At 44.3% G+C, this 27,540-nt stretch overlaps 1 protein-coding gene, 1 long non-coding RNA gene and 1 other non-coding gene across 5 annotated transcripts in view; all 3 read right to left on the reverse strand.

Annotated features, from left to right (window-relative positions):
* Window positions 1-301: 301 nt before the first annotated feature.
* LOC115659056 lies at window positions 302-10,341 on the reverse strand. Of its 3 annotated transcripts, none has more exons than XR_004002436.1 (4): window positions 10,274-10,341; window positions 6,643-7,066; window positions 6,116-6,220; window positions 302-2,736 (listed from the first exon to the last, which is right to left on the reverse strand). It is a non-coding gene; the product is annotated as an uncharacterized LOC115659056 (long non-coding RNA). The 3 variants fall into 3 exon arrangements; XR_004002435.1 differs by lacking the exons at window positions 6,116-6,220; window positions 10,274-10,341 and adding exons at window positions 6,263-6,426; window positions 9,735-10,081; XR_004002434.1 differs by lacking the exon at window positions 10,274-10,341 and adding an exon at window positions 9,735-10,079.
* LOC115659302 lies at window positions 5,299-5,429 on the reverse strand. Its single transcript, XR_004002521.1, has one exon.
* Window positions 10,342-21,150: 10,809 nt separating the features above from the next.
* LOC115658931 (high affinity cAMP-specific and IBMX-insensitive 3',5'-cyclic phosphodiesterase 8A-like) overlaps window positions 21,151-27,540 on the reverse strand; it is a 204,303-nt gene continuing 197,913 nt past the window's right edge. The window contains 4 exon segments of the mRNA XM_030578483.1: window positions 21,151-22,659; window positions 23,431-23,560; window positions 24,405-24,554; window positions 24,557-24,574. Coding sequence (XP_030434343.1) covers window positions 22,553-22,659; window positions 23,431-23,560; window positions 24,405-24,554; window positions 24,557-24,574 — 405 coding nt within the window. The 3' untranslated portion in view covers window positions 21,151-22,552.

Consider the following 27,540-nt stretch of genomic DNA (forward strand, 5'->3'; position numbering starts at 1 on the left):
ACCAATTCTAAGAGGCTAATTAATTAAGAAGAGCAATTATCAGCATGAGAAAAAAAAAAACTTTTGTAGTGATAAGGACAAGAAGGTGTGAGGATACTTAACATGGGGAAATAGATTCGATGTGTGTAATGGCTCAGCCATTCCCAGTCTCTATTCAAGCCTAAATTAATGGTATCTAGTGTGCATATTAATTCAAGTTCAGCAGTTTCTCCTTGAAGTCTGTTTTTGAAGCTTTTTTGTTGCACGATTGCCACCTTTAAGTCTGTTATTGAGTGACCAGACAGGTTCCATTCTATGCATCTGATGAAGTGGGCTGTAGCCTACGAAAGCTTATGCTCAAATAAACTTGTTAGTCTCTAAGGTGCCACATGTACTCCTACCCATGCTAACTCACTAAAATGTAGGCAGGTAGCTGGGGTAGCACAGGTGGCGACTCAGGCTTGGCACCCAAGTACATACCCACCCAGACGCCCTGGGTATGTTGTGAGGTGGCTAGCCTAAGGCACCATCCATGCTACCCCCATTATATCTATGCATGCTTGGAATTACCTCCCAGCTCAAATAGAGGTACCCAGAGTGAGGATGGCAGTCTGCATTGCTTTTATGCACAAGTAACTCCACTATCTTTTGACGATTATTTCTTACACAAAAGCAAGTGATTTCTATTCTTGTTTATGTTTGACAAAGAGCTGTACAAAGATGACCAGAAAAGCAAAGAGCTTAAATCACCACACAGTTGGCAGATGAAGCCAAACATGCTCATAATTTACACAAATATCACAAAGCTAATCTTAAAGTCAGGTATTTTGCAGCTGCATGAAGTCTATGAAACAAGATAATCAAATATGCCTCACTCTCACGTGAATCATCAGCTTTCGCCACTAAGTGAGGCCTTGTGAAATCATCAACTATGCATTATACGCTCAGTCATTAAAGACATTTTATAAAATGCCCATGCTTCTCATTCAGTTTTTCAGCAAAACTGCAGACTCGGCTCTTTATGGCACTACGCTGCCTGCAAATAAAAGCTGCAGGCATCATTTTTAGCATGCGCTACTTAGCCATGCTCACATCCTTAGATGCAAACTGTACTATCACTCTCAAATCTATTCATACACACCTCACGACTGCAGCAAGGGAGAACAGAATCGAGACGCTCGTCTCTGATGCTGTGCCCTTGGCATGAGGGCTCCCCAACCCAGGTTTGAAGTACTTTGACCCAACATTTGATTTCAGTTGCAATTTATTTGTTTGGACTTCACTTAGGAATAATATGAGGCACACTAAGGTACTGGAAGGCTTGCTATATTCCAGCTATCAAGCCTGGAAGGATTCCAGCTTTAGGTAGCTTCCCAAGTGCAACAAAGCTATTTACATTAAATCAAGAATAATTAGCTAAATGCAGTAATGCACATTTATTTAGTATTCATATTACAAAATAACTGGTACAGTTTTACATACCAGAGGATGCTCCAAGAATGAGCCAAGTCTGCAAAATACACATTCCATAGGAATAAACACAGGCCTTGAAAAACCAGATACCAGCATTACAGGAATAAGAGAAACAATTCAGGTGCGTGCTGACAATTTAAGATGAAAGCAATGACTGCTGCTACCTCCTCTCTGAAGATGTCTGGCAATACCAATCTATCAAGGTACAGCATCACCTTTTAGAGTTTATCCTAGCAACAATCCACAGATTCTCAAGTCAGAAGAGACCATTGTGATCATCTAATCTGACTTCCTGTATTACACAGGCTGGACAGTTTCACCCAGTAATTCTGGCACTGAGTCAAATAACTTGCAGTTGGCCAAGAGCACATATTTTAGAAAGATGTCAAGGTCCAGATTCTTAGCTGGTGCAAACTGTCTTAGCTCCACTGACGTCAGAGCTATGACGACAATTTACACCAGCTGAGAATCTGTCCCATAAATCTTGATTTAAAGACTTCAGGTGATGGGGTCTCCATCACATCCCTTGGTAAGTTGTTCCAATAGCTAATTACCCTTACTTAAAAATATGGGCATCATTTCCAGTTTGAATTTGTTCAGCTTCAACTTCCAGCTACTGGACCTTGTTATTCTCCTATCTGCCAAATTAAAAAGGTCCTCTAGAATCAGACATCTTCCCCCCATGTTGAAGGAAAAACTAATCAAAATCTGGAAGGAGGAAAAAAAAGCAAAAAGATGACATAAGAGAAATATTAAGATGACCGAGTAACCTTCTGAGGAAGCAGCATTAACCATGTCACTTAAGGCACAGGGGGAAGAACTTTTCCCAAAATAGGCTTATTAAATGACTGCTGGCTTCCATCCAGACACAGGTGTTCTCCTTGACGTAGGCTCGAATGATGCCACTCACCACTAACAGCGTTACATCCTAAAGAGTCTTTCATCCATATCTATATTCTTGCACCATCCACGTATTCGTTAGTTCACAGTGACCAAAAACCTGGTCCAGAACATAGTCCAGCTGGTAAGCAGTCATCAGAGTCCAAAGCACTTCCCCACCTCCCCAGGATGCAGTGAGGATACATCATTGTGAGGGGCTCAGATTGCTCTGGCAATGGGGGCCTGTGGAAGTACCATACCTAGGTCGTCGTGTTGCTTGCTTTATGACTCTGACGGATGGAGCAAGCCTGGTGGTTTACTACTGAATTGGCTGCTGAGCACAATAGGATTCTGTGTTCACTATAGGGGATGGCACATGACTGGCAAAGACAGCCACAGAAACATCTAAAAAAGAACAAATACACAACAATTATCTACCAGGTTAAAAACAACAGAGAAAATGAGCTTGCTGAGTTTTGCTTAATAAAAACGTTACTGGTTGGCTGTAGCCCAAGCATCTTTCTAGGGAATCCAAAGCTTGTTGCTTGCTTAAATATTTATAAAGCAGAAGAAGAGGCACAAGCAACCTGAGTTTTTTTTTAAATCAGCTGTCACTATGAGTAATCTTTAAACACACCCCTCTGTATTTAAGACACCATTTCCATTACAAGATCTATTGAGCTGTAGGAAGTTACCTCAGCCCAGAGTTTTTGTACGTGTGCTCACCGTAGAAGAGAAAGTTCAGTGCATCTTTATGCAAGATAATGAGGGCCTGCTCCCCGTCAGACTGAAAGCTGCATTTGAAAATAACGGATGAGGTTCCTACTGGAGCTAGAATGGGTTTTTACTTGTTAACCATGGCAACCCCACAGCAGACTAACAACATTGCCATACACGTTTATTTGGTAGAAGAATGGTGCAGTTAGAACATCTGCTTAATTATTGATTTAAGTGCCCGAGCCATTCCTTTGGGCAGGAAGATTATCTGAATAAAGCAAAACCAAGTCTCCCCTCTGGATTGGCTAATGAAAGTTTGGCTCATTGTCAGAGTAGCCCATGTAAAGAGACACCAGAAAATTTAAAACAAGCCATGCTTCTCTCTGAAAATGGCTTGCTCACTTCTGTTATACCACCAGCCAAGACTAATATCTCCTGAGCTCCATCAGTATTTTCTTTACATCCTCAGTTTACTTTGTGCATTTGACAGCACAAAACCAAATTCCTCCTCACACAAGGCCAGCACTGAAGGAAGGTGGCTTGTGCCCTTTGTGTTTAGGGGATGTTGCAGCCCCCCAGCATAGGCTAGGCTCAACCCCAAAGGCTGCCCTAACTTGTATTCCCAGTAATATAGCAGGAAAAAATTGCCAGAGCGTATGACCACTCCAGCTCTTCCCACCTCTGGCCTGCCCCAGACCCACCCCAGAATGTCCCTGGACTGGGAACTTCTTCCAGGGAAGCCCAGACACTCCTGTGCTGGTGCTCTTTACCAGGGGCAAGAGGTACAGCCCCTCTGGGCAAGAATAGCTGCTGCAAAAGACTGTAAGACAACACTGACGATGGCCCTTTGCGGCTGTGTCACTGTATACTCAGCTTCCCCTTTTGGTTCATGAGGGGGTCTCTGCAGAGCAAGAGGGGAGAAAAAACCCATTTTGTAAGCAGGAAAATGATGGTAAGGCCACAAACCCTGGCAGGAAGCTGAGAAGCAGGGATAATACCCAAGCTACTCCTTTATTCATTAATTGACTAGATTACAAGCTTCCTGCAATTGCTAAAGAGCATGCTGGATTCATTCGCTCTTTAAATGCAATAAATGCTCTGTTGAGCACATGACCCTTTCTGTGCTGGTGTCTGGGCTAAATCTGTGTTAGGATTTTAGAGAATGTCAAAATAATTTTTACTTTTTAGATTTCTCTTCATTGTTCTTCACAGCGATATTTTACTCTATTACTCTAGAGCGATAAGGATTTGAACAACAGTATGGGAACAGGTTACTGAGAAAACATATATATAACCAATGGATGGAAGGGGATCACTTTTCTAAAAATCTATCCTCCGAAGTGGCTCAATTTTTTTTTTTTAAATAGCACCTCCTCATCATTGTAATATGTGAGTACTTCACTCACATTAACAAATTTACCCTCAAACTACCGTCCATGGTAAGTAAAGACCAACCCCATTTTGCAGATGGGAAAACCGAGATACACAGAGGTCCTTTGTACAATAATACAAGTAATAATGATAAATACATTACCCAGAGTCAGACAGGGAGTCTATGGCAAAGCAGGGGATTGAATCCAGATCCCATGACTCTCAGAACAGTGCCTTAACTGCAAGAGTCTCCTTCCTCCCTGATCAAACACACTAAGGCACTAGGTATTTTTTCCACCAGGGGTACCAAATATTTAGTACCAGTCAATCTACAGTAACTGTTGCTATTTCATCTCAATTGTCCACTGCTAATTCAAAGCACCAGTACACAGTGTCACCACTTGAGGGCATCAAATGACACTGTTTTAAAAGACTGCATTTTGTGGACATGCAGCATGAATGTACCAGCTGCAGAGCTGATAAGTCCAAGAAACAGTCACTAAGCAAGGGATACTAAGGAAACAGTTACAGGCTTGCAACTGGTTAACACAATCTTTTTTTCCATCCCATTTCTATCACCATCCAGTTAGGAGAGGAGCGGGGAATGAAGGGCTCTAGGATGCTACAAGCAAACAAATCCAGGTTATACAAAATATAAAAGGCCAATAGTGTGAATTTAACAACATGCGATGTGACAGGCTTAAAACACAATCTGTGAAAGGGGTTGAAAGGTAAATGGAATTTTAAAATTCCTTCCGTATTAACAAGATAATTAGTTCTTACAGACACATACAAGGACATTTTCTTTACAATACTTAATTTTTAACTTGACAGCATCCCTTTAACTGCCATAAGAATTTCCAGAATAAAGCGAACAGTGACTGTTGGTAGCTTAAGTAGGTCCTGACTCCACCTCAGAGACAGGCCCTGTTCTTCTACCGTTTGATTTAGGAGGATAGTATCAGTAGAGTCAACTTGACTTCACGGGCTCTACTTTCTTAGTCCTCCAGGTGAACATCAGTAAGAAACTCCTCATAGGAGATTCAGGAATTGAATCCAGCTCTCCTCCATCAGAGTCCAGTGCCATAACTCACTTAGCTTCCTCACTCCACTTGGGAGCTGTTGCTTAACCCTCCTTTTTTCTATTAAAGGATTCATAGGTTTGAAGCCCATAGGCATTTTTATACTCGCCCTATTCTAGGCACTTGATCAATAATATTTAGCACTGATAACCATATTACAGTATTATGCTTTGCAGACGCATATTAAAACAGACAGAAAATGTGAAGAGGGCACCACAGTAATGGAACAAACTCTTATTTAAAATTCAGCTTTAACCCACAGTCTGCATTCCACTAAGAGCTGACCACATAATTTTCACTGGTTTCAAGGTCACTGGAGTCGCCCTGTCTACACAGAAGTTTTTGCCCTCTTACAGTTGCATTAACACTAGCATAGCTCCAGTGTTGCTATAAAGAGTGTACAGAGGGCTCAGGTGCTTCTCCCACTGGATCACCAACACATGCTGTAAGAGTTATGGCCACGGTTATGGTGGTGAAAACACCACTGCCCAGTTTATACTAGTGCACTGCATTGCCACCATGAGTGGAGCTGGAATGGAGCTAGTTACATAGCGTGAGAGTTTCACAAAAACCTGTGTAGACACAAGACTTAGTTTTAGCGTGGACTGTAATACCTGAGATAGCGCAGTGATCGCTGCATGGACAGTCTGAGCTTTCCCTTGACACAGCTTTGGTCTACGAGTGCTTTTCAGGCCAATGCACCCCCAACAGCAAGAACCCTGTAGACAACATGAAGAATGATTGACTCCTGCAGTGCTTACCCTTCCAATTTGAGGAAACACTGAGGTCAGAGAAGCTTCTATGCTAGCTGGCAAGGGGCCCAGTGAAGTCACTGTTGGAAGCAGTGCAGAGGCACTGAAGTGACGGAAGGGATTTCTGCAGCGTGTCTACAAGTCATGCTGGCAGACCCCATCAATTGCTGAACCTAGAATGAATGTATACAATGAAGACAGACAGTTACAAATAAGAAGGTATTCTAAGGCTTACTATACAGCAAACGTAACAATCATACACAGCCCCTTTACCACACAAGAGGATGCTAGAGACTGAGCAGCACTCACCATCTGCCTTGAGGGCTAGTTAAATGCAGTTTTATTGCTGTTAAAAGGCCAAACCTTTAAGTACAATTAATTTTACTTACAAAGCATGGTTCTTTTTCAAACTCTTCTTCTACGGTGGTAGATTGCAAGGTGCAGAATTGCTGGGGTGCAGGCCCCATCCATGCCTCTTCCTTCCTCTAATCTGTCCATAATTCACTTCTGCCTTGGAACATCCCTTTGCCCAGGGTTGCTGCGGAGGCAGCACAAAGCTGATGGTGCGGTGCTGGCTCTGCACCAGCACAGGGGCACCTGCACAGAGGATATTCCCTGGGCGACCCCTTATGGCATTTCCATTGCAACATCAATGGGGAGGGCCCAGAATTTTTACTGTGTTGCTGTGCGTCTGACATTATTTTTCTGTGGACCTTCCCCAGGCGACAGAAGTTGCTCGGCAGAAGATTCAAGGCTGCTTCTCATCACCGCCATCTTTAAAGTCATTTTATTTCTGGCCAGTTTCAGTCATGCCTAAGGAAAACACACACTTTTTATGTTGGTCTCTGATAGAAAGAAGTTAAAAAAAATCCTGGCCAAGTTTATTTTTCCCTGTTCCAAGATAAGGCAATAATTACTGGAATGATCCTCTATGCCCCTTACTGCACTATTAATTTTCTACTAAAATTGGCACAAAACGTTTCCTATGATCAGTTTATGTCCATGTTGCTGAGACTATCACCACAGTTAAACCCACTCCATACTTGATAAATCCTACATATTTTTTGTTATGGATAGGCCATCACCTGGAACAAGATCATGCCAACTCTGCAGAGTTAAGACAGATGCTCTTGTGACATAAGGTAACATTTTCTGTGACTCAGGAGCCTAAGTCTTACTGAAAGTCAATGAGACTCAGGTTCTCAAATGACATCTGAAAATAGGAATTAGGTACCTAAGTCACTTAAGCGCTTATTAAAAGTGCACTCTTTGGCTGGAACAAACAATTCCTTAAACATGCATCTTTAATAGCACAAATAGAACTACATATTAGAATACAGATGCGCCTATGCATGCTAGATAGCCATCCACTAGCATCATCAGACTTGTGGTGAAGCAGAGCCCACGGAGTCTTTTAATTACTTATTTCAAAATTTTAAAAAATCCCATGCCCATTTCTGGTTGTGTTCATAACTTAATTCAAACCCTAACTCAAGAGAGTGTCAGCCTTTGTAATCTAAAGCTAGACTGTCTCAACAGTAACACAGATTCGCACTTTTCACTGAGGGCTTGTCTACATCAGAAAGTTGCAGCGCTGGTGAGGGAGTTACAGCGCTGCAACTTTGAGAGTGTCCACATCTGCAGGGCATCACCAGCGCTGCAACTCCCTGTTTGCAGCGCTGGCCGTACTCCCGTTTTGTCTCGGGTGTAGAGGATCCAGCGCTGGTGATCCAGCGCTGGTAATGCAATGTAGACACTCACCAGCGCTTTTCTTGACCTCCGTGGAAGGAGGAAGCCTCTGGTAATCAAGCTGGTTTCCTTTCCCGGTTTGCTCTCTCGGTCCCGGAGCCAGCCAGCAAACCGCAGGGAAGGAGACCTGCTTGCTCGGGGTTCCGGGACCGAGAGAGCAAACCGGGAACGCCGCGGTTTGCTCTCTCGGTCCCGGAGCCAGCCAGCAAACCGCGGGGAAGGAGACCTGCTTGCTCGGGGTTCCGGGACCGAGAGAGCAAACCGGGAACGCCGCGGTTTGCTCTCTCGGTCCCGGAGCCAGCCAGCAAACCGCAGGGAAGGAGACCTGCTTGCTCGGGGTTCCGGGACCGAGAGAGCAAACCGGGAACGCCGCGGTTTGCTCTCTCGGTCCCGGAGCCAGCCAGCAAACCGCGGGGAAGGAGACCTGCTTGCTCGGGGTTCCGGGACCGAGAGAGCAAACCGGGAACGCCGCGGTTTGCTCTCTCGGTCCCGGAGCCAGCCAGCAAACCGCGGGGAAGGAGACCTGCTTGCTCGGGGTTCCGGGACCGAGAGAGCAAACCGGGAAAGGAAACCAGCTTCGCCGCGGTTTGCTCTCTCGGTCCCGGAACCCCGAGCAAGCAGGTCTCCTTCCCCGCGGTTTGCTGGCTGGCTCCGGGACCGAGAGAGCAAACCGCGGCGTTCCCGGTTTGCTCTCTCGGTCCCGGAACCCCGAGCAAGCAGGTCTCCTTCCCCGCGGTTTGCTGGCTGGCTCCGGGACCGAGAGAGCAAACCGCGGCGTTCCCGGTTTGCTCTCTCGGTCCCGGAACCCCGAGCAAGCAGGTCTCCTTCCCTGCGGTTTGCTGGCTGGCTCCGGGACCGAGAGAGCAAACCGCGGCGTTCCCGGTTTGCTCTCTCGGTCCCGGAACCCGAGCAAGCAGGTCTCCTTCCCCGCGGTTTGCTGGCTGGCTCCGGGACCGAGAGAGCAAACCGCGGCGTTCCCGGTTTGCTCTCTCGGTCCCGGAACCCCGAGCAAGCAGGTCTCCTTCCCTGCGGTTTGCTGGCTGGCTCTGGGACCGAGAGAGCAAACCGCGGCGTTCCCGGTTTGCTCTCTCGGTCCCGGAACCCCGAGCAAGCAGGTCTCCTTCCCTGCGGTTTGCTGGCTGGCTCCGGGACCGAGAGAGCAAACCGCGGCGAAGCTGGTTTCCTTTCCCGGTTTGCTCTCTCGGTCCCGGAACCCCCCTTGAAGCCGCCCAACAGCGCTGCAGTGTGGCCACATCTAACACCACTTGCAGCGCTGGTTGCTGTAAGTGTGGCCACTCTGCAGCGCTGGCCCTATACAGCTGTACTAATACAGCTGTAACAACCAGCGCTGCAAAATTTTAGATGTAGACATGGCCTGAGATTCCATGCTTGTCTCTCCAGGAGTCACAGTCCAGGAGGCCCCCAGGATTTTGAGCTGCTACACCAGTGCACCCACCTTTCCTTTGTCCAGCGTCCAGTGAGGGGAAATTCTAGGGAAAAAACCCTAGCAAAGACAAGGCCAGTGTGTCACTATGAAACTAAGAGCAGGTACAAAAACGAGACAAGACCCCATGAAAGCAGCACACAGAATTGCCACACTCGAGGTAGATTTCCCATCTCCTTAGGAATTACCTGCACCTTCAGATTAACCATTTCAGGGGACCACATTATGCAGTATTGCCCTGACCTCTGCTATAACACAACACAAGCGAGTCATACCCATGCTACCTACCGAACGATGTGCAGCCACGTGAGGGCCAGGCTGAAACAGCCCCCTCCCATGGCTACCAGCCAAGGCGAGACGTTCCTGTTCCAGCACAGCCGAGCTGGCGCGGTCCGGGTGCTCCCCGAGACAGCCGGTGGGCTCCGGGCTCCTGCTCGCCCGCCCGCCAGCCCAGCACGTGCTAGGCCAGACATAAATCCCTGTGCAGAGATGGGGCCACCCTTCACCCCCATCGGGGTCTATGTCCGGGGCAGCCTCCCCCCACCTAGATCCCGCCTGGCCTCGGGCCGGTGCCTGGGGCAGAGGCGAGGTCTTGGTACAGCTGCTCAGCCGCCCGCAGGGCTGCGCGGGATTAGCTGCCGCGCGACCCCCAGGCGGTCCGGAGCCATCGCCAAGGGCGCCCAGCGGGGCTGTCCCGCTCGCAGCGCTCGGGGCTCCCGTGCCGGGCCGGAGACACTCAGCGCCGCCTGCCGGGTCGGAGCCCGTCGTTGCTGCCGGCCGGCGGGCGGGCGGGCGCCTGGGGAGAAGCTGGCGCGCGGGGCACTTACAGCGGCCGGCTCCGCACGCTGCAGCGGCTTCCTGCTTCCGCCCGCCGGGCCTAGCGCGCTGGGGCCCGGCCCTCGCGTAGCCTCCCCCCCCCCCCCCGGAGCCTTGACTCGGTCTGAGCCATCTCCCCCCCCCCCGCCGCGTGCAGCGGCCAGGCCCGCCAAGCTGTGATTGACGCCCGGGAGGGGAGGGGTGATGGGGAACGTCCTATTCAAGCCGCTTGCAAGAGCCTGTTTGCCGGAGCACTAGGAGCTGTGGGGAGTTTGTCCCTAGCCCCCCCGAGAGCCGGTGCAGCGTGCAGGGCAGTGTTTGGGTCGGCTCCCTAGCCATGGTCCCGGTGGCTGGGTTTGGGGGAAGCTGGTTGGTTTGTTTTAAACACAGACAGCTGTAATTTTACAAAGTGTTTCTTTTCCAGGGTTAGTTATAAATCACTCTAAATGCGTACACCGCCGCCAAGATTTTTAAACTTGAATGTCTCAAGACTTTTTCAAGGGTGCTGACCGCACACGGCTGAGATTAACTTCCAAGGGAACTAGGCCCTTGGTCTAGGTTCCTCAGGCCCTGATCCTACACTCGTGTTTAACTTTATGCAAGTGCAAAATAAACAGGCTACAGGAGACTTAAATATGGATTTAGGGCACATTTTTTGAAAAGTATCCAATGTTTTTGGATGCTACACTTATAGGCAGCCAGGTTCTTAGTGAGAGTGCTATGGACCCACCCTCTGCAAATCAGGATCTTTTGAGGTGTTTCAGGTTGGGCACCCAACATCAGTAGCCACCTTTGAAAATGTTGGCCTAGGAGCCTTGTTTTAGGTACCTAGCTTTGAAATTTTTGCCCTAAATGAATAGAGCTGGGTGGGATGGACAGTGATGGATGGCAGTAGATGAAGCTGGGTAGCTAGCTAATTCTAGTTCTCACCTTTGCTGCTGCTGCAGCAGTTCATCTAGCCAGGCTGCAACACCAGGGGGCAAAGGTAGAACAGTTTACCCTGAGCCATTTGATTAAACTTCATATAGGAGCTTAGATTTTGTCAGAAAAGCCTACCTTTTTGGCAGCCACAGTTTTCTTGTGTGATTCTTCTGGTGTTTTAGCCTTTTATCCACAAACCTCACAGAGGCTTAACAGTAGTTCATAGACTTTAAGGTCAGAAAGGACCATTATGATCATCTAGTCTGACCTCCAACACAATGAGTTAATGAAATCCTGTCATGGGAAGGAACATTACAACTGCTGCTCACATGCCTTTTCAGAGAAAGGAGTCCATACAGCCCCATAACTAAAGTAAAACATTCCCCAAGACAGGATAATTATACATTTCATGCTGATTCTTAATGGTGGCACCATCACTAGGTTTTTGATAAGCATCTGCTTAGACCTCACTCCTTCCTCCCTTTATCACATTCTGTGGGAGGCTGCCAGAGCCCACGTAACAAATTGCTACTGTTCAGACACACCAGAACCAGTAATTAGAAAAGTTGATGTACAATGGAGCACAGCGGCAGTCTCTGACTGCAAAGGAAGAGGCAGCTAACTTTAGAATTTGGAGAAAGCCAAAGGGCAGTCACACAGACAATTCATCAAGGAAGTGCAGGCTCAAGAAGAGAGGGGAGTATGAGCTAGACAAATCTAGATTCTTATTTCTAGGGCTTACATTAGTTTCAAAGATACATTTTCTTGAGAAGTGATTTTGACAGGGCCCAGGGGCTCAGCTGGTAGATGGGCAGTGAATTCTGGATCTGGCTGCTCTCTCCTTGTTTTGACTTTTATTTACTCTTTGCACGAATGTTCCTTCTTTCCCCCAAATGTCACCATCTTCTGGGTGTCCCTTGCGCTTTGCCTCTTGGCCTTTCTGTTCTTTTCCTTTTTATACTTGGGGATGGAGCCCGCAAAGATTTAAGCAGATAACTTTTTGTCCTCTGGCAATTGCATTGCCTCCACACTCACTCCGTGGACTGGGCTCAGCACTGACACATAGATGAATAAGAGCCAGAGAACTGTGAGAATCAAGAGTGTTTGAAGCAGTAAAGTCATTCTCAAAAGCATTTGAAGCAGAGCTGGTGGAGTTCCTGATCTTCATTTCCCTGGCAGGCCAAGCTTTTCATTGCTCCAAACCCAGTAATACAGCCTCCAAGACTGCTGACAGTTTCAGGTGGACTGGGTGCTAAACACCATTTTGATTTTGTTTTTAAACTTTGGGTAATTTTTCTTATGTGAATACTCCCACAAATTTTTCTTTTCAAGATACTTTTAGATCCCTAGAGAATAATCCCTTTATTTACAGTATTTTTTTTGGTCATAAAATTGCAGAGGGTCACTTTTAAATCTTTGTTCTGATGCTGAACTGCAAGTAGACTGCAGTAGTAAATCCATTCATATATTGTGCTGGTGCAGAGTGAGAAATATTTCATGATTTCCTCTATAATTAAACTCTTGTTCAGATAAAAATGTCCCATAAGCATTGTGTTTGTCTATTTATAGTCTGGATTTGTAAAGCTTTCTTTTAGTGGGGGTTAGTAGCAGAGGTGCTCTTCCCAATGCTGTTTTATTCTACCACCATCTTCGCTACAAAGAGAAATTCATGAACACCGTAAGTTTCACTTTGAAATCCGCTGGGCAGTGCAGAGCCAACTGAAGCAAACAGTGAAAGGGAGGAGGACATAGTGCTTAGATAAATCTGAACAGACCGAGCCTTGGGGGTATGTCTTCACTAGCTGGCCCGGGGTGGGAGTTCTGCTTTCATTGAGCTAGTAACTTGCCCACTTGGGAATGAAGATGCAGGCTAAATCACTTGAATGCTGATAGTCCTTCAGTGTCTTCCCACAATTCCCTGTGTGCCCAGACAGACAGACAAGTGCTTCCACAGTTCACTAGGAAAGAATCATAGGGCAGGGCAGCTTACTGAGCACAAAGAACTATGGGACATATCCCCTGAAGTCCTACTGACACACAGAGGTGCGTGCAACACCAGTGTGGACAGAGTAACTTCAGTGAGCTAGGCTAACGTAGGTTCTCAGACCCTGGTGCCAATTCTCCCGGTCCCGGGTATAATCAAATTGGACCTGCAAAAAAGGAAAGTTGGTCATCAGCCTTCTGGAAAATACTGTTGCTCTAAATGCTGCTGAAACCTGATATAGTAAACACTTCGATAGCCTAGCATGTGGGGTGGGAGGCAAAGAGCAAAGGCTTTTTCAAGCCTGTGCTAACTACTGGCTGTTCTATTATTAACTTGAGGCAATTTGAAGGGGGAGGTCAGGGGCTTTGACTGCTGTGATATTAAAGCTTTAAAGAAGAGAAAGAGGCCACAGTATTGACCGGTGATGACGCTGCCTGCAGATAAAATCTGTCCATTTTGTCTGCAGACCCTTAATGTAACTTCAGTGGCCGAAGCTTAAGTCTGATTTATGAGCTACCGCTTTTTCCACTCTGATCCCTCAGAGCTTGAACTTTGTTCTTCAACAACACCCCCTCATGAACATGGGGGAAAAGGTCACATCTCTCCCATTCCCATACATGGAAGTGCAGGGCCTACAATGATTTTATGCCAATTCCATTAAGCTCCAATCTTCTGAGCATGCTCAGAGAGCTCACTCACATTGACACATGAGAAAGGGTTCTCAGATGCAGTGTAACTTCCTTACAGTCCATCAATCTTAAAGAAAACATGTTTTCTAGCATCATGATAGCTGCAACCTGCTCTCTTGCTCTGTAGCTATCTCCATATTAATCCCTGATTTGATACATAAATATTCTCATCAGGCAAAAAGGGCACATACACCCCCATATAGATCTATCTATTTTATCTAGCAATAAATGTAGACGTTTTAGCTTTTGCCATGTGTGAAAAGGGCATCACACACCCTATTTTTGAGACTGAGTTGTGTCTCTTTGATTGGTTGCCTTCTTTATGATGCCAATATGTCTTGAATGAAACTGTGTAACTGACTCGGGAGTCAGATCTTCCTAATCCCTTGACATGACTGTAATCCAGTGTCCAAGCCCCGTGTTTGGATCCCTAACATAATGGCCTTTTCAGTTATGAGGTGAAGGAATAGCTGTATTTCAAGCTCTGGTAGAAGGCTCTAACTGCTGTTACCTTTATTTGTAGCAGAGCAAAGAGTTAAACTTATCTAGACACATGTACTTTTATAGACAATTTTGGAGAAAAAAGATCTTTATATACCATAGCACCTAGAAGCCCTAGTCATAAGCCCTGTTGCTGCCCCTTTGTTTTGTTTGTTGATATTAATTATTGCCAGATAAAATGCATTTTAAATGGCTCACCAAAAGTAACATGCATTAGATAGAATGGTTCCAGAAGATGGGGGCTGGCAGATCAGGGACCATTTAAGCATGAGAGACAATGGAAAAATGAAAAGATCATATTGTGCATTGTAAAAGGCCTAAAGTGAGAAGGAAGATTAATATTAATTGGAGGACTGGCCTAACCTTTGGACAGTCAAAGGCAAGCTTTGTATGAGGTAATAACACATGAAAAGTACATTCCTAGGTAGGAACTTTCCTGGTTCTGAGACAGTTGCTCCAGCACTGTGGTCTACCCGTTTGGGGTACAAAAAACTCGACAACTAGTTTATCATGGAAAATAGTGTCTTGTTGATGTGAAATCATCTCAAAATTTCCATATTCTTGGGGATATGTTATAGCACAGGTGATCTGGTCACAGTGCCCTTTTTGTATGATCAGAAGTGAGGAGCTAATTCTCAGATGAAAAGCAAACACAAAAACCAACCAACAAAATAAGGCACCTTTTGTAAATGGACCTTATCTGCCATTGGAAAAGTTAGACCTGTATTTCACTATCGGTGCAGCTCTACCAGCAATATCAGTGTTGGAAGTGCCAGAGTAGAAAGACCACCAGGTGTTTGTACCATTGTAACTCTGCAGGGTTAGACCAACAGCAGTAAATACACTTGTGCCCTGTCTATGCTTGGTCTCACTCCATTGCTATCATCAGAGGAGCTGCACCAATGGTTAAAAAAGGTCCACTAGTTGCTAGTGTAGACATACCACAGAGGCAACTGACAGTCAAGTAAAGCTACACATGTTCCAGGTACTTCGTCTTTGAAGGTGAAGCCATTGTCTTAGAAAATCTGCATAATTTCAGCTAGATCAGACTTCACAGTTCCTTTGTGGCCTTTCTTCTCTAGAAAGTCTCCCCCAGTTCTGAGACCAGGATTAATGAGTTCCCAGTGGGACTGATTTGACAAACACCAATTCTGAAATCTGGGAACACAAATCTTAAGACAGAGGAGTTAATTGGAATGTACGGGATGAGTCTGAACTTTACTTAGCCTTGACATTTGCAGGCTCAGGACAGAGCTATGTAAATGTAGAGTCTGTGTGTCAGGGACCCGTCTAGTGGCAGATTCACCCTAGGAAGCCAAAAAGATTGAAGAGATGGATCTGTTGGTAAGTAACAATGCCCATTGAATCAGACTCTGAGCTCAGCTAAAGTCGCTGTAAACGTGGAGTATGTATGTTAAAATCAGTGGAGCTATCCCCCAAGTGACTGAGCTCAGAATATGTTCTGATATAATTGGGAAGATATTTTGCTTAGGGAAGCTGGGGGTTGTACATGTACTTCTAAGGTTGATCCAACTTTTTCAGCCCCTCATCTAGGAACACTACAGCCTCTGGTTTCAGCAGTGGCAACACAAATATCACATTGTTAAGATTTACTGAGCCAGCATTAAATATGTCACTGATGTTTAACTAACTAAACAGAGACATATACTCTGACATGGTTTAAAGAAATTTGCTATTAAACAGCTTATTTTAAAATACATTCAGGGTTTTTTTCTTTCTGCCTGTGATGATATAGTGGGGAGAGCCTTCTGAATTTGGCTTGTCAGATTTTTGTCATAACACAGGATAGTACATTCACACTGATACTGCCAGTGATTTTGTGGTAAAAAAATTTTCAATCTGCAGTGATATTTCACAGGAAACTTTCTATTTGGACAAATGGATTTTTCTCTCTCTCTGAAAGTAACATCAAAAGCCAGTTCTTCTGATGTACTGTACTTCATAGAAATACTGTCCAGGTTGAGCTGCTTCTGTTCCTGACATCTGAACTCACAAGTATATTATTATAGTCTCATTTGCTCATAAAATGTAAGGCCAGAAGGGAACACTATCATCTCCTGCACCACACAGGCCAGAGAATTTCTCCAAATGAATCTTGCAGCATGTCCACATCTGCTGTTTGAGATACAGCATAACTTAAGCAACACACACACACACACACACCACACACACCCACACACACACACACACACACACACACACACACCACACACACAACACACACACACACACAGAGAAAAAGAAAACCCAACAAAAACCTCTTTGTAACAGAATACTTAAAGGTACTCCCTCCTCAGTTAAGGTTATCTCCATGCTAAATTTCAGCATTCAATCCCATCTGTTTTAGCTATTGAACTGTTTAAACAAAGTTACAATAATTTTTTCATTACTAAAGCATTCCTGTCCCCCACACCTTAAGGTAAAAAATGATTAAAACATTTTTTCTCAATATTTCCCCCCAAAAATCAACAAACAAAAGCTAAATAGCTTGTTTGAAAACCTGGAAGTGATTAAAAAACTGCCTGCTTCAGGGCATATACCAGACTTTTTGATGGGGTCAGGAAGAAATTTTCCCAAGGGTCAGGCTGTATCCTGTTTGAAGACATGAAACTTGAAGACATAAAAGAACCCTTCATTGTTCTGCCTACATTAGAATTTAGCTGTGTTAATTAACATGTGCTAAACCATGGGTAAAAATTCAATGTAGACAGACTCTGCGTTATTTAAACTTGCTCAGAACAGGCCTGGCCACATTTGGGAATAATTTCAAATGAGTTCTCGAATTTATTCCAAAGTAGATACATGCCCTTGGCCAGGGGCGGCTCTAGGCATTTTGCCTGTGGCAAGGAAAAAACACAACAGTCAGTTGGAGCCTTGCCATACCAGCATCATTCCTGCCACCAGTGGAGAAGCATCAGTGCAGGCATCAATGGCAAAGTACTCAGGAAAGAGAATGGTGGAGTCACAGCCTAAAAGGGGTCCAGAAGCCAGGGAGTTTGCAAAGCTGCCGTATAATCTGGGAAAGCCACCAAAGAAAGAAAAGGGGCAACTGGATGGCTGAGGAACTGGCATTGGAATGCAGAGCTTTTCACCTGTAGGTCATTGATTCGATCTAGCCCAGTTGAGTGCAGCTGGAAATTATCACCTGCCGGAGATTCCACATGGAGGACTTCCAACTGCAGGCAGCCTGAGTCTCCCCAGCACAAAGTCCAGTCTTTTTCTTCCAGTAAGGAATAAAACCCGGAGGTTTGTCAGAAAACGCTTTGCACAATGTATGTTTCAAACATCCCTCTGAGCCTCAAGCTGCTTCCCCAGCAGCAAACACGTGATGTCACTCTCAGATGTCTTTTCTGTGAACACTACAAGTTTGTTCCTGGGTGATGCAGAGGCTTACAGGATAGTAGGTTTGTCTTTGGTTTTCTGATAGGAACATAGCGTTTGTTAGCCTGGAACTGAAGTTAAAGTCGTCTGGATTTAATTGTTTTCTCCCTTTGTGAAAGGAGTTTGGCATTATGTGGCTTAAACTGCAGAACCAGAAAGAAATGGAGATAGTGGGGAAAGTGAAGCACTACAAGGAGATGCCAAAAAAACAGAGGCTGAGACTAGGAAGGTGCTGAATTTACTCCAACTCTTTTAAAAATTAAAATAAAACTGGCCCCATGGCCCCTTTGAACTCAAGGGTTTTTTTTTATTAAACAAACAAACACTCACCACCACTTTCCTCCGTGCCCCTCCAGAGCTAACCAATCACTATCTTCCGTCCTGCATTTACAAAACTGCAAGAGAATCAGTTTGGGTCATCTATTCTTTTCTAATATACCAAAGGGCCCCTCCTCTGGTCTTGGGCTTTCCTGATCACTTAGCTGCAGACAAGGGAGAAAATCGCTGGGTAGAAGCTGAAGGGGGAAGGGGCAGAGAGCTTGCAGCCATGGGCCGAAAGAGATAGAAATAGTCTCAATTCATAGGCCCTGATTTTTGGGTCTGGCTGAGTTGTTCTTGCCACAAGTTCCGAAAGGAGGTGTGGGGCGTGGTAGATAAATTCAGCTTTGTGCTATCTTTGCAACTCTTTGATCCTGAGGCTCCTGGCATGACTTTAAGTTTTGCCCAGCTACGTATGACTTCAAGAGATCATTCCAGAAGCTAGGGATTGCTGGAGTGCAGCAGCACACTAGCTACATCCCCCAGCACTGAAGGGAGCTTTTGAAATCTGATCTTTAGGACTGAGATGGATGTCAGGCTAAGGAGGAAGAGGAGGGGTCCTGCAGAAACAGAGGGAGAGAGAATCTTTTGGGGTTGATGGAGGGAAGGTGTGAGCTGCCAGGCTGGCGAGGAAAGGAGACTATATTCAGTGGGTGCCTACTGGGATGAGAAGATGTTTTAGGGGTGGGTCAGACACAGTGGTGGCTGTGGGTCACATTTAGCTGTAAACTACTCCCGGGGACAATAAGTCTTAGATGGGAAAAGAAGTGAACAGAGCTGCATTCAGTGGTTGCACATTAAGTGATTGTGAAGGATAGTTTTATGTCAGATTAAATCTGGCTATATATCTGTCTGGTCTGGTAGGCCGGTTAGCATGGCTCCATACACGATGGTAATGGTGTTAATGATTGTGTGAACTTCAGGGAATTAAATGTATCGATCAGATGGTTTCAGTCATGATGCATCATAAATTTATAACTGGAAAGCAAATCACTTTTACCAAATATTAATACAACTCAGTGCTTAACTATGCTTATGAAGAAAATACTGACCCTTAGATGTAGATGCTGTTGACCCTTGTGTGGTTCTTGTTATTGCACTGCAATTACTTCCTCCACATGGTATTCTTTTCCATTGTAGACGATCTGATGAGCCATGATCAATCTTTTGCGAACATAGTCAGCATGAACCTTTTTGCTGAATCACCCACCTTGAGGCCCTTTGTCATGGGAGGGCCTTGGCCAGCATGTGACAGCAAATCACAACAGAATCAAAAGAAACCTTTATATGAAAAAGGAAGGTGCAATATTACCAGGAAAACAATTATCTGGCAGCTGAATGGCCACACCCCACTTCCAGGCCCCTCTATGCAAAAGTGGATGGTGATGGGGGTTGCAAATGTCTTGGTTTCTGGACAAATAAGACGCACAACTCCTGATCCCTCTGCATGAAGCATCCCTGTCCCTTAATTGCATAACAGATTATGGAATTATCTGTAAGTTTTACAAGGACTGGAATCACTCAACACTATTATTATTAGCATCTAGGAACCCTACTCAAGATTCAGGGCCTCCTGGAAGTAAGCACTGTACAAGCATGTAACAAAGAAGGACAATCCCTGCACCAGACAGCTCACAATCTACACATGCAACTGGTGGACAACACCATAGGCAGAGGTAGGCTGGAGGAACATGTGACAATAATGCACAGTTAGCAGCAAGCAGAAGTCACAGCTATTCCCTGGCCTAACCAGTGCCAGAGGGTAGTGACCTGTAGGCATCACAGCAAGGCAGGTTTTAAGGTGGATTTAACAGAGAACAAGGTCGAGGCGCTATCAGTGTCGATGGGGGTTTTCCTCATGCATGTGGGAGGCACAGGAGAATGTGGGCCATCAAGGACAATGGCTCAATAAGTTAATATGTCTTAGACAGGATGGAGCTAACTGGCAAGGGCCTTAAAGGCAAAGACCAGGAGTTTGTATTCAATGAGGGGTGGGGCACGGCAAGACACAAGGGGTACTGATGTGATTGGAGCACTGAGCCAGATCCCCCTTTATATGTCTCTGCAGCTCAAAATATCCCACCTCCAAAGCAATGTGAGCAGGAGCCTTTCCCACCTGTTCCAAAATAGAGCCCACCCCCGTGGGCAGGGTCAAATCTCATCCCCTCTCTGGGCAGTGATTGTAGTAAGTAAAACACAAAGTCATCAATAATGTAACGAAATTCAGCTCAGATTCCTCCCTCTCAGGGCCAGCTGCTCCCAGGATGCCACCTTCTGGACTGCTCAGCCCACACTCTCCAGCACCAATCCTGCCTCCATTACCTCTGCCTGAGTCAGCAGAACCGGATTAACCCTTTCCTGCTAGACGAACACCTGCTAATGGAGTGTTTCAATCAGGCCAATTCTACCCACCTGTTACCCTTCCTCACCTGAAATAGGCAACTACAGCATCCTAAACCAACCATCAACAGCAATAGCCATTCAGCAATATATCCTATATCCAGCATTAGGATCAAAAGGCATCCACCACCCTCACCCGCTGACTGAACACGTGTACACTGAGCATTTCCAGTTTGGGCTACATGCCCACTGCAGACTGTATTGATGTAAGTCACAGCCTCCGATACCAAAGCTTCGCTGTCTGCCTGGGCATAAATTGCTGCAAGTCCTGCTGTCTCCTCGGCATATTCAACACCTCACCCTTGCTTTCACAGATAATAGCTACACTACAACACGCCGATATCATACGAGCTCTATTGCTCATAGCATCTCAGCAGACAGCTCCACGTCACCTTCAGCCCTTCAAAACAAACCCTAGCAGAATTGAACCTGGGTCTTTGATTGCCCACCCAGAACAGGGGACGAGCCGTCCTCTATAGGGGCAGAGCAACTAATGTGCACAACATGTGTTCTCAGAAAGCTGTGACGGGCACAGTTGAGACTCACAATTCTTGATGGCAAGTTCTGACTCTAGCTGGCAAGCCAAAACCAAAACAAAGCACAAATAAAAACCCAGCAAATGATACTTTAAAAGAATTGTTTAATTTCACATATCTATCTGATAGTGGGCAAATTAAAAAAAAGAAAAAGAAAAATGTTTCAAATAAAATTGCTAGAACTTTGACACTTCTTAAAATATACATTTATTATTTTCTGGTGTTTGCTGTGATGTTTCATTCAAATGGTGAAGATATGCAACCTTTACAAACTTCTGGAATTAAGATTTTCTTGTTTTTCCCACTGAAGAGGAAATACATTGGCTATAAAATGTTGAAATTCATTAAATATTTGTTTTACCCCCCCTAATCTATGCAGTGGAATGCTTTGTAGAAATACTGTATAAAATAAGGCAGACTTTTGATAGGGAATTTAATTAGAAAATTACAGGGAAGAAAAAAAATGAACATCCCAACTTCTATTATTATTATTTTTTAACCAGAGTAGCAACCTTGGGAAGATCTTGTGGTCACCAGCAGGGAGTGAGAGACAACTGCTGGGAGTTCTGGTGCTTATACAGTATTCATTTCTTGTTTATTTTACTACTCTTCAGTGAGACCTTTAATAAAACTTATTTAATTAACATAAAATCAGACAATATTTAAACACACACATCTATCCTTACAGTGCAATAAAAATGTGTCATTGAATAGTAATTTGTATTTGCATTATGAAAATAAAAGGTCTGTACATCAATTAAATGTATATTGATGAGTATGAATCATGTAAATTTGTAATGCATCTAAAGTTGGCTTTGGCTTTTAAGTATTTATAAATTCATAGAAAATATTGAACATCTAACAAAATAAATAAAACATATTTTAATAATAGATGCTAACGATCAACTTCAAAAAATCCTTGTGTTATTTTTTACATTTGCTACTAAATTTCTTTAAGAGAACTCACTTTCAGTAGTGCTCAGAAGTGAACGATTGCACCTTCTGTGACGTGAAAAAATAGAGTACGTCTATTTTTCATAGATCAAAAACTCCTTCACGAAGAGTTGCATTTTAAATGTCCGACCGGTATACGTAACTGTTCTTAAGTGCTTATAAAAAGCCAGGCGCTTTCTCATAAAAGCTGTGAGTCTCTATTAACAGATACTTCTCCTTCACTTGCAGATTTGAGGACTAAGCAAAATCTTCCATAGGACACTCCTTTTCAGGAGGGTATCTTCAAGCTTCACATACTGGTATGAAGATAATGCAAAAATCTGTTCACTAATAGACCCTCTTCAGTACAGGTACTGCACCAATCCAGTGTAATTCAGCTTGATAAGTTCACTTCATTTGAGTCCATACACGGCAGTTTGCAGGAGTCAGCTGCTGACCTCATGTTCTCTTGAATGTGAAAGGTCCACATGGGTTAGCCTCACTGTAATACTGAAGGGATCAAAACTAATTTGAAATCACACGAACAAAAGTGAGCTTGAGTATAAATGCATCTGGACAGGTAAGTTACACACTGTGGCCTAATTGCTATTCAGGTGGTGGGCGAAGGCTTCGTAGCTTCTTGTCATCTAGACCTTCCAATATATTAAAGTTATTGTCCAGATGCTGCATCAAATTTGGTAGGTCTGCAAATGCTAGGAAAGAAAGGACATATGTAGTTAGCCAGCAGAACCAAATGGTTCCATGATTCTACTTGCTTAAATATAATTGAAATACAGGAGGAACTGTATTAAGTGGAATGGTTAAATTCTGTTATACTGATACTTGAAATAGTTCTTGTCTTCTACATCTCCCAAGATAGTTACAAGAAATACTGTAAGTATATTTAGCAATTGTATTGCAATCAGGAAGGCACCAGTTTCTCTCAAGGACATAGATACTGTGACTGTAACTATTATGCTTGATAAAATTCCAGTTACGTGCACAGCTGATTTGCCATTTAGGAGTGTGTCACAATTCTGACTACTTGTAATCACTAATGACAGCAATGGAGAAGAAATGGTTGATATACTGTAAGCCGTTCTCAAAAGGAATTCAACCTGTTTTTTCTATAGCATTTTCAAGCATTAGAAAATTGTTATAAAAAAATGTGGCCCAGGTGAATAGCATAGTATGATAACAAAGTGAGCTCACTTAACATGCCTTGTTCCTTTACAGAAAGCTAGCTAGTCATTTAATAACTGAGAAGAAACTAAATTTTGCCTGAAGTTCACCTATTAAATGAAGTCATAAGAATTATTCATAGGAATGTTAAAATACATGTAAGCATTAATTAAGCTATCGGGTTTACCTGAAATGTAGCAAATTTCTATTTTTTTTCCCATTTGGAGTCACAATGCAGCACTTTTATCTCACAGTACCCTCAAAGGCTTATGATACGAAATATATTATAGAAGCTTGCTTACCATCCCATGCATCAAACATATCCGTGATGAAGTAATCAATGAAGGATATTTGGGATTTGGGGATGCTACAAGTATTTCTGTCAAAAACAGGCATCACCACAGGTAAACTCTGTCTCTTTTCTTCATCAGTCTGCAAAGAAACGATTTTGCGATTATTTGGCTGACATTATACCAGTGAACTCCCACTAGCAGCAGACTTTTGGCCACCAACTGGTGCATTCAGATGCTTAATAAAAGGAGTGACATAGTGTCAACAGACTTGATCTAATCATGTATATGTTCAGGAGCAACAGAACGCTGAACAATGCTCCCTATTGGCTCCCACAAAGTGACACATTTACCGCCTTCCAGATCTACAAACAAAGCTAGTTTTGTGGCACTTTGAAACTTTTTTTTAAGCTATGACTGTTTTGGAGCTGAAGATGCTCCATAATTGCCTGTCTCCACCAGAAATGGAGTTTAAAACTTACCAGAGGGCAGGAAAATATCTTACAAAACATTTCTTTTACTTCTGAGGAATACAGGCCTAAATTCAGAATTTGGCCATGATCTGTATTGGCAGAAGACCAAGCAATCCCCACCAAAACCTCAGCCCCCTAGGTGCTTGCTCCAACATGACTTTATTCCTTGCTGTCTCCTTATGTGCTCCCTCACTAACACTCGTACTCTATCATCATCTCCATGCGAGAGAGCTATGCATAAGGCCCTTTTCCTCCACAGGTTGTGAATAGAGGGCATTTTCAGGCAAAACAAATTGCAAATTGAACACTCTAGAAACTTAATTTTTTTCAGATTACACTGCAGCGCAGCCAGTTTCCATATGTTCACATGTATATTGATGATAAAATATAACAAATTAATAGTATAGCCTTAAGATCTTGGTTGGATATAAGTAGAGCCTGTTTGCTGATTCCTCCCATCCTATCAAAAGAAGTGCTCAGGTAGAATTTTTAGGTCTTCTCCAGCTATCTTACCTGTGCAAAGTACTCCTCAGAGATGCGACCAGCCCATTCAATGCACTGCTCTAGGGGTCTGCATGGATTGGAAATGTCAGCGCACTTTATCAACATACGTTTGATAAGTATGCGATTTTCAGGAGACGTGAGAACGTTTTTGGACTGAATCATCCATCACCATTATTACTCTGCAACATTTCAAAATTAAAAACACAAATCAGCATTTTCTGTAAACAGACATTAAAACATTTTCTACTCGGGAATGTTTCCAGTGTATCCCACAGGGACCCAGTCCTGCATTCCTTGCATGCTTCACTGAAGACAATTCCAGGTGCTCAAACGCATCAAATCAAGAGGAAGGATGGTTGTGTGGTTAAGGCACTGGACTGGGACTCTGGAGCTCTACGTTCCATTCCTGGCGCTGTCACAGACCTAGTGTGTGAGCTTGGGTAAGTCACTGAGTCTCTCTGTGGCTCCATTCCCATCTCAGGAGTGCTGTGAGGATAAATTCATTAATGTGCAGATAGTACGAAGACCATGTAACTACACAGACAGATGTATATTATTTTCCATTGCAGGATTAAGATGATAATTGAAAAAAACCCCACAAAACACACCGAGTTACATGTTAGCAGTGGAGCAACAACGGTTTAGGAAAAAGCTGGGACAAGATGCATGCCGGGTCAGTGCTAGCAGGTCTCATTATCATGAGTACAAACTACTGTGACAGCAGTACTGCTCCCAGGGCAGCTCCTCTTCCCATCCCATGCACCTGGTTTTCCATCCGCCTCCTCCCTACGATGCCTGGCTTGCTTGGCTTATAATGCAAATGAACTGCTCTTTTGATTGCATCATTATCAGAGAAATTCATTAAAAACACTTGCTTTTGATGAGCTTTATCCTATGTAGTTATGGAGAGGGGCGAAGGGACACTTGTTTAGAATATATGGCTATATTTGGACCCCAGCCTGCACTATGTGGGATAGTTCACACATTTGGGAGCGGCAAGATTGGATCGGCCTTTTATGAGCTGGGGCCGAAGCTCCTTTTACTATGGAGCTCTGATTAAAATTGTTTCTAGGGGTAGGGAATCAAGGCTGAGATGCCTAAAAATCCACCTACCAGAGGGCAGCATAGCTTGAGCTGTTGCCTGATGGTATGAATACACTGCAAAAAGATACCCACAGCAGAGAGTCTCAGAGCCCAGGTCAACTGACTTGGGCTGGCTCTGCTAGGCTAAAAATAGCAGTGTAGACATTCAGGCTTTGTCTGGAGCCTGAATGTCTACACTGCTATTTTTAGCCCTGTAAGGCTAGTCCTTGTCAGTTAACTCAGGCTCTGAGCCTCACTGCTGTGGGTCTTTTTTATTTTTTGCAGTGTATATGTACCCTGGGTTAGCTCTGGATAATGGATTAAAATGTGTGCCATCAATAATAATAATATTTAACATTTAGCTATCACTTCCCATGCATAAATTTCCAAGTGCTTCACAAAGGCAGGGAAGTCACAGTATTTCCCATTGATAGCTGGGGAAATTAAGGCTCAGAAAGGTGAAGTGACTTGCCCAAGGTGACACAGCAGGTCAGTAGCATAACTGAGAATAGAACCCAGCTATCTTAGTTCCCAGGGCAGAGTCAGATTCACTTGTCCAACACGTCTCCCAGGAAACAAGCTTTTGTTCTTTTTCCCTAATTTTGCACCCTGCCCTCATCTGATCTCCACTGATCTTTAAACACAAAGTGTGGCTATTGAATATGGAGTAGTCACTTCAGCTGTTCCTTCACTGGCCTAACTGAACTTTGGGCCCACTCCAATCCCTGCTGAAGTGAATGGAAAAACTGTCATTGACTTCAGTTGGAGCTGGATGAGGCCCTTTGTGAGGAATGCAGATGTGAAGCATGGTAGCACATCTTCCTTCACATCCCTTTTTAATTTTCTCCTTTTCTGACATGCCTACAAAAACTTGACAATGGTTAGGCTGCTAGTGTGCTAAGCCCATAGCTTATCATGCTGACCAATATTGCTTCCTTGTACTTCCCTGTCTATTTGCATCCATCTGATATCTCTTACCTTGTATTTCGATTGTAAGCTCTCTGGAGCAGGGACCATCTTTTGTTCTATGTCTGCAGAGTGCCTAGCACAATGGGGATCTGGTCCACTCCTGGGCCTTCTAGCATTACAGTAATCGTGACAATTACAAGACTAATAACGCAGCCAGCTCCCACATCTATTTGTACAAGAGGTATAACTAGGCAGAATTCCACGCTCCATTGCACAAAAGTAAACACCGGATTGAGGTCAGCCAGGGTGGAATCTGAATTTCCCACTGTTCCGATCTTTTCCTAGTGCACATTGTTAATTACAGGGAAGAAAGTTCTTCCTGCAGGGCCACACTGATAAACCACAGCAAAAGCAAATTAGACACTGGTGCTTTAAAAAAAATTGTTAACTGCTGAAAATGATTAGAGATCATTCAGTAAATGACAGCAGAGATCAATAGGTACATCTCCCGGAGCTGAGAAAGAACTTTTGCTTCTATGAACTGGAACCTGTCCAAACCAAAGCTATGGTTCTACTCAGAGCTTAGTTCCAGCGTCCTGCTGAGAGCACAGAGGTGTCTCTACAGGCCAGATCTAGGCTTCCTGTCACAAGCTTAGGTGACCTCATGAAGGGAAATAGGAGGATAAAGGATGCTGAAGCTGGGATGGATTTTGTCATTTTATGACACAAAAGAAGACAAGGAGCAAACCTAACAACTTCTCATCATGGCCCATTGAACAAATCTGTACAGAAAGGACTAAAAAGGGGAACTGTCCCATATGGAACAAACAGATGGCAGCTTGCCAACAAACACTCCATTGAGTCACAGCTGTGATCCAACGCAAAGCTCAGAGAAGCATACTGCCGTTGCTACCAAATACAGGACCAAAGTCAAGGGAAGATCTGCTGGAGTGTAGTGTCCTCCCAACATCAAGCCCTGCAAATGAGTGGTTTTACCCGCTCAAACATCGCAAGCATTCTTATAGGAGTCTGTAGTTTGGAGAAATGCACAGCTCAAATGAGGGGAACACTTTGATTTGCTTATTTAAGTCAAACAGCAAATTAAGCCCTATTTTTCTCCAGAAAACGTGCATGCAGGTCAAACTGCTAGGAA

Source organism: Gopherus evgoodei, chromosome 10, assembly GCF_007399415.2.
Source record: "Gopherus evgoodei ecotype Sinaloan lineage chromosome 10, rGopEvg1_v1.p, whole genome shotgun sequence".
NCBI lineage: Eukaryota > Metazoa > Chordata > Testudines > Testudinidae > Gopherus > Gopherus evgoodei.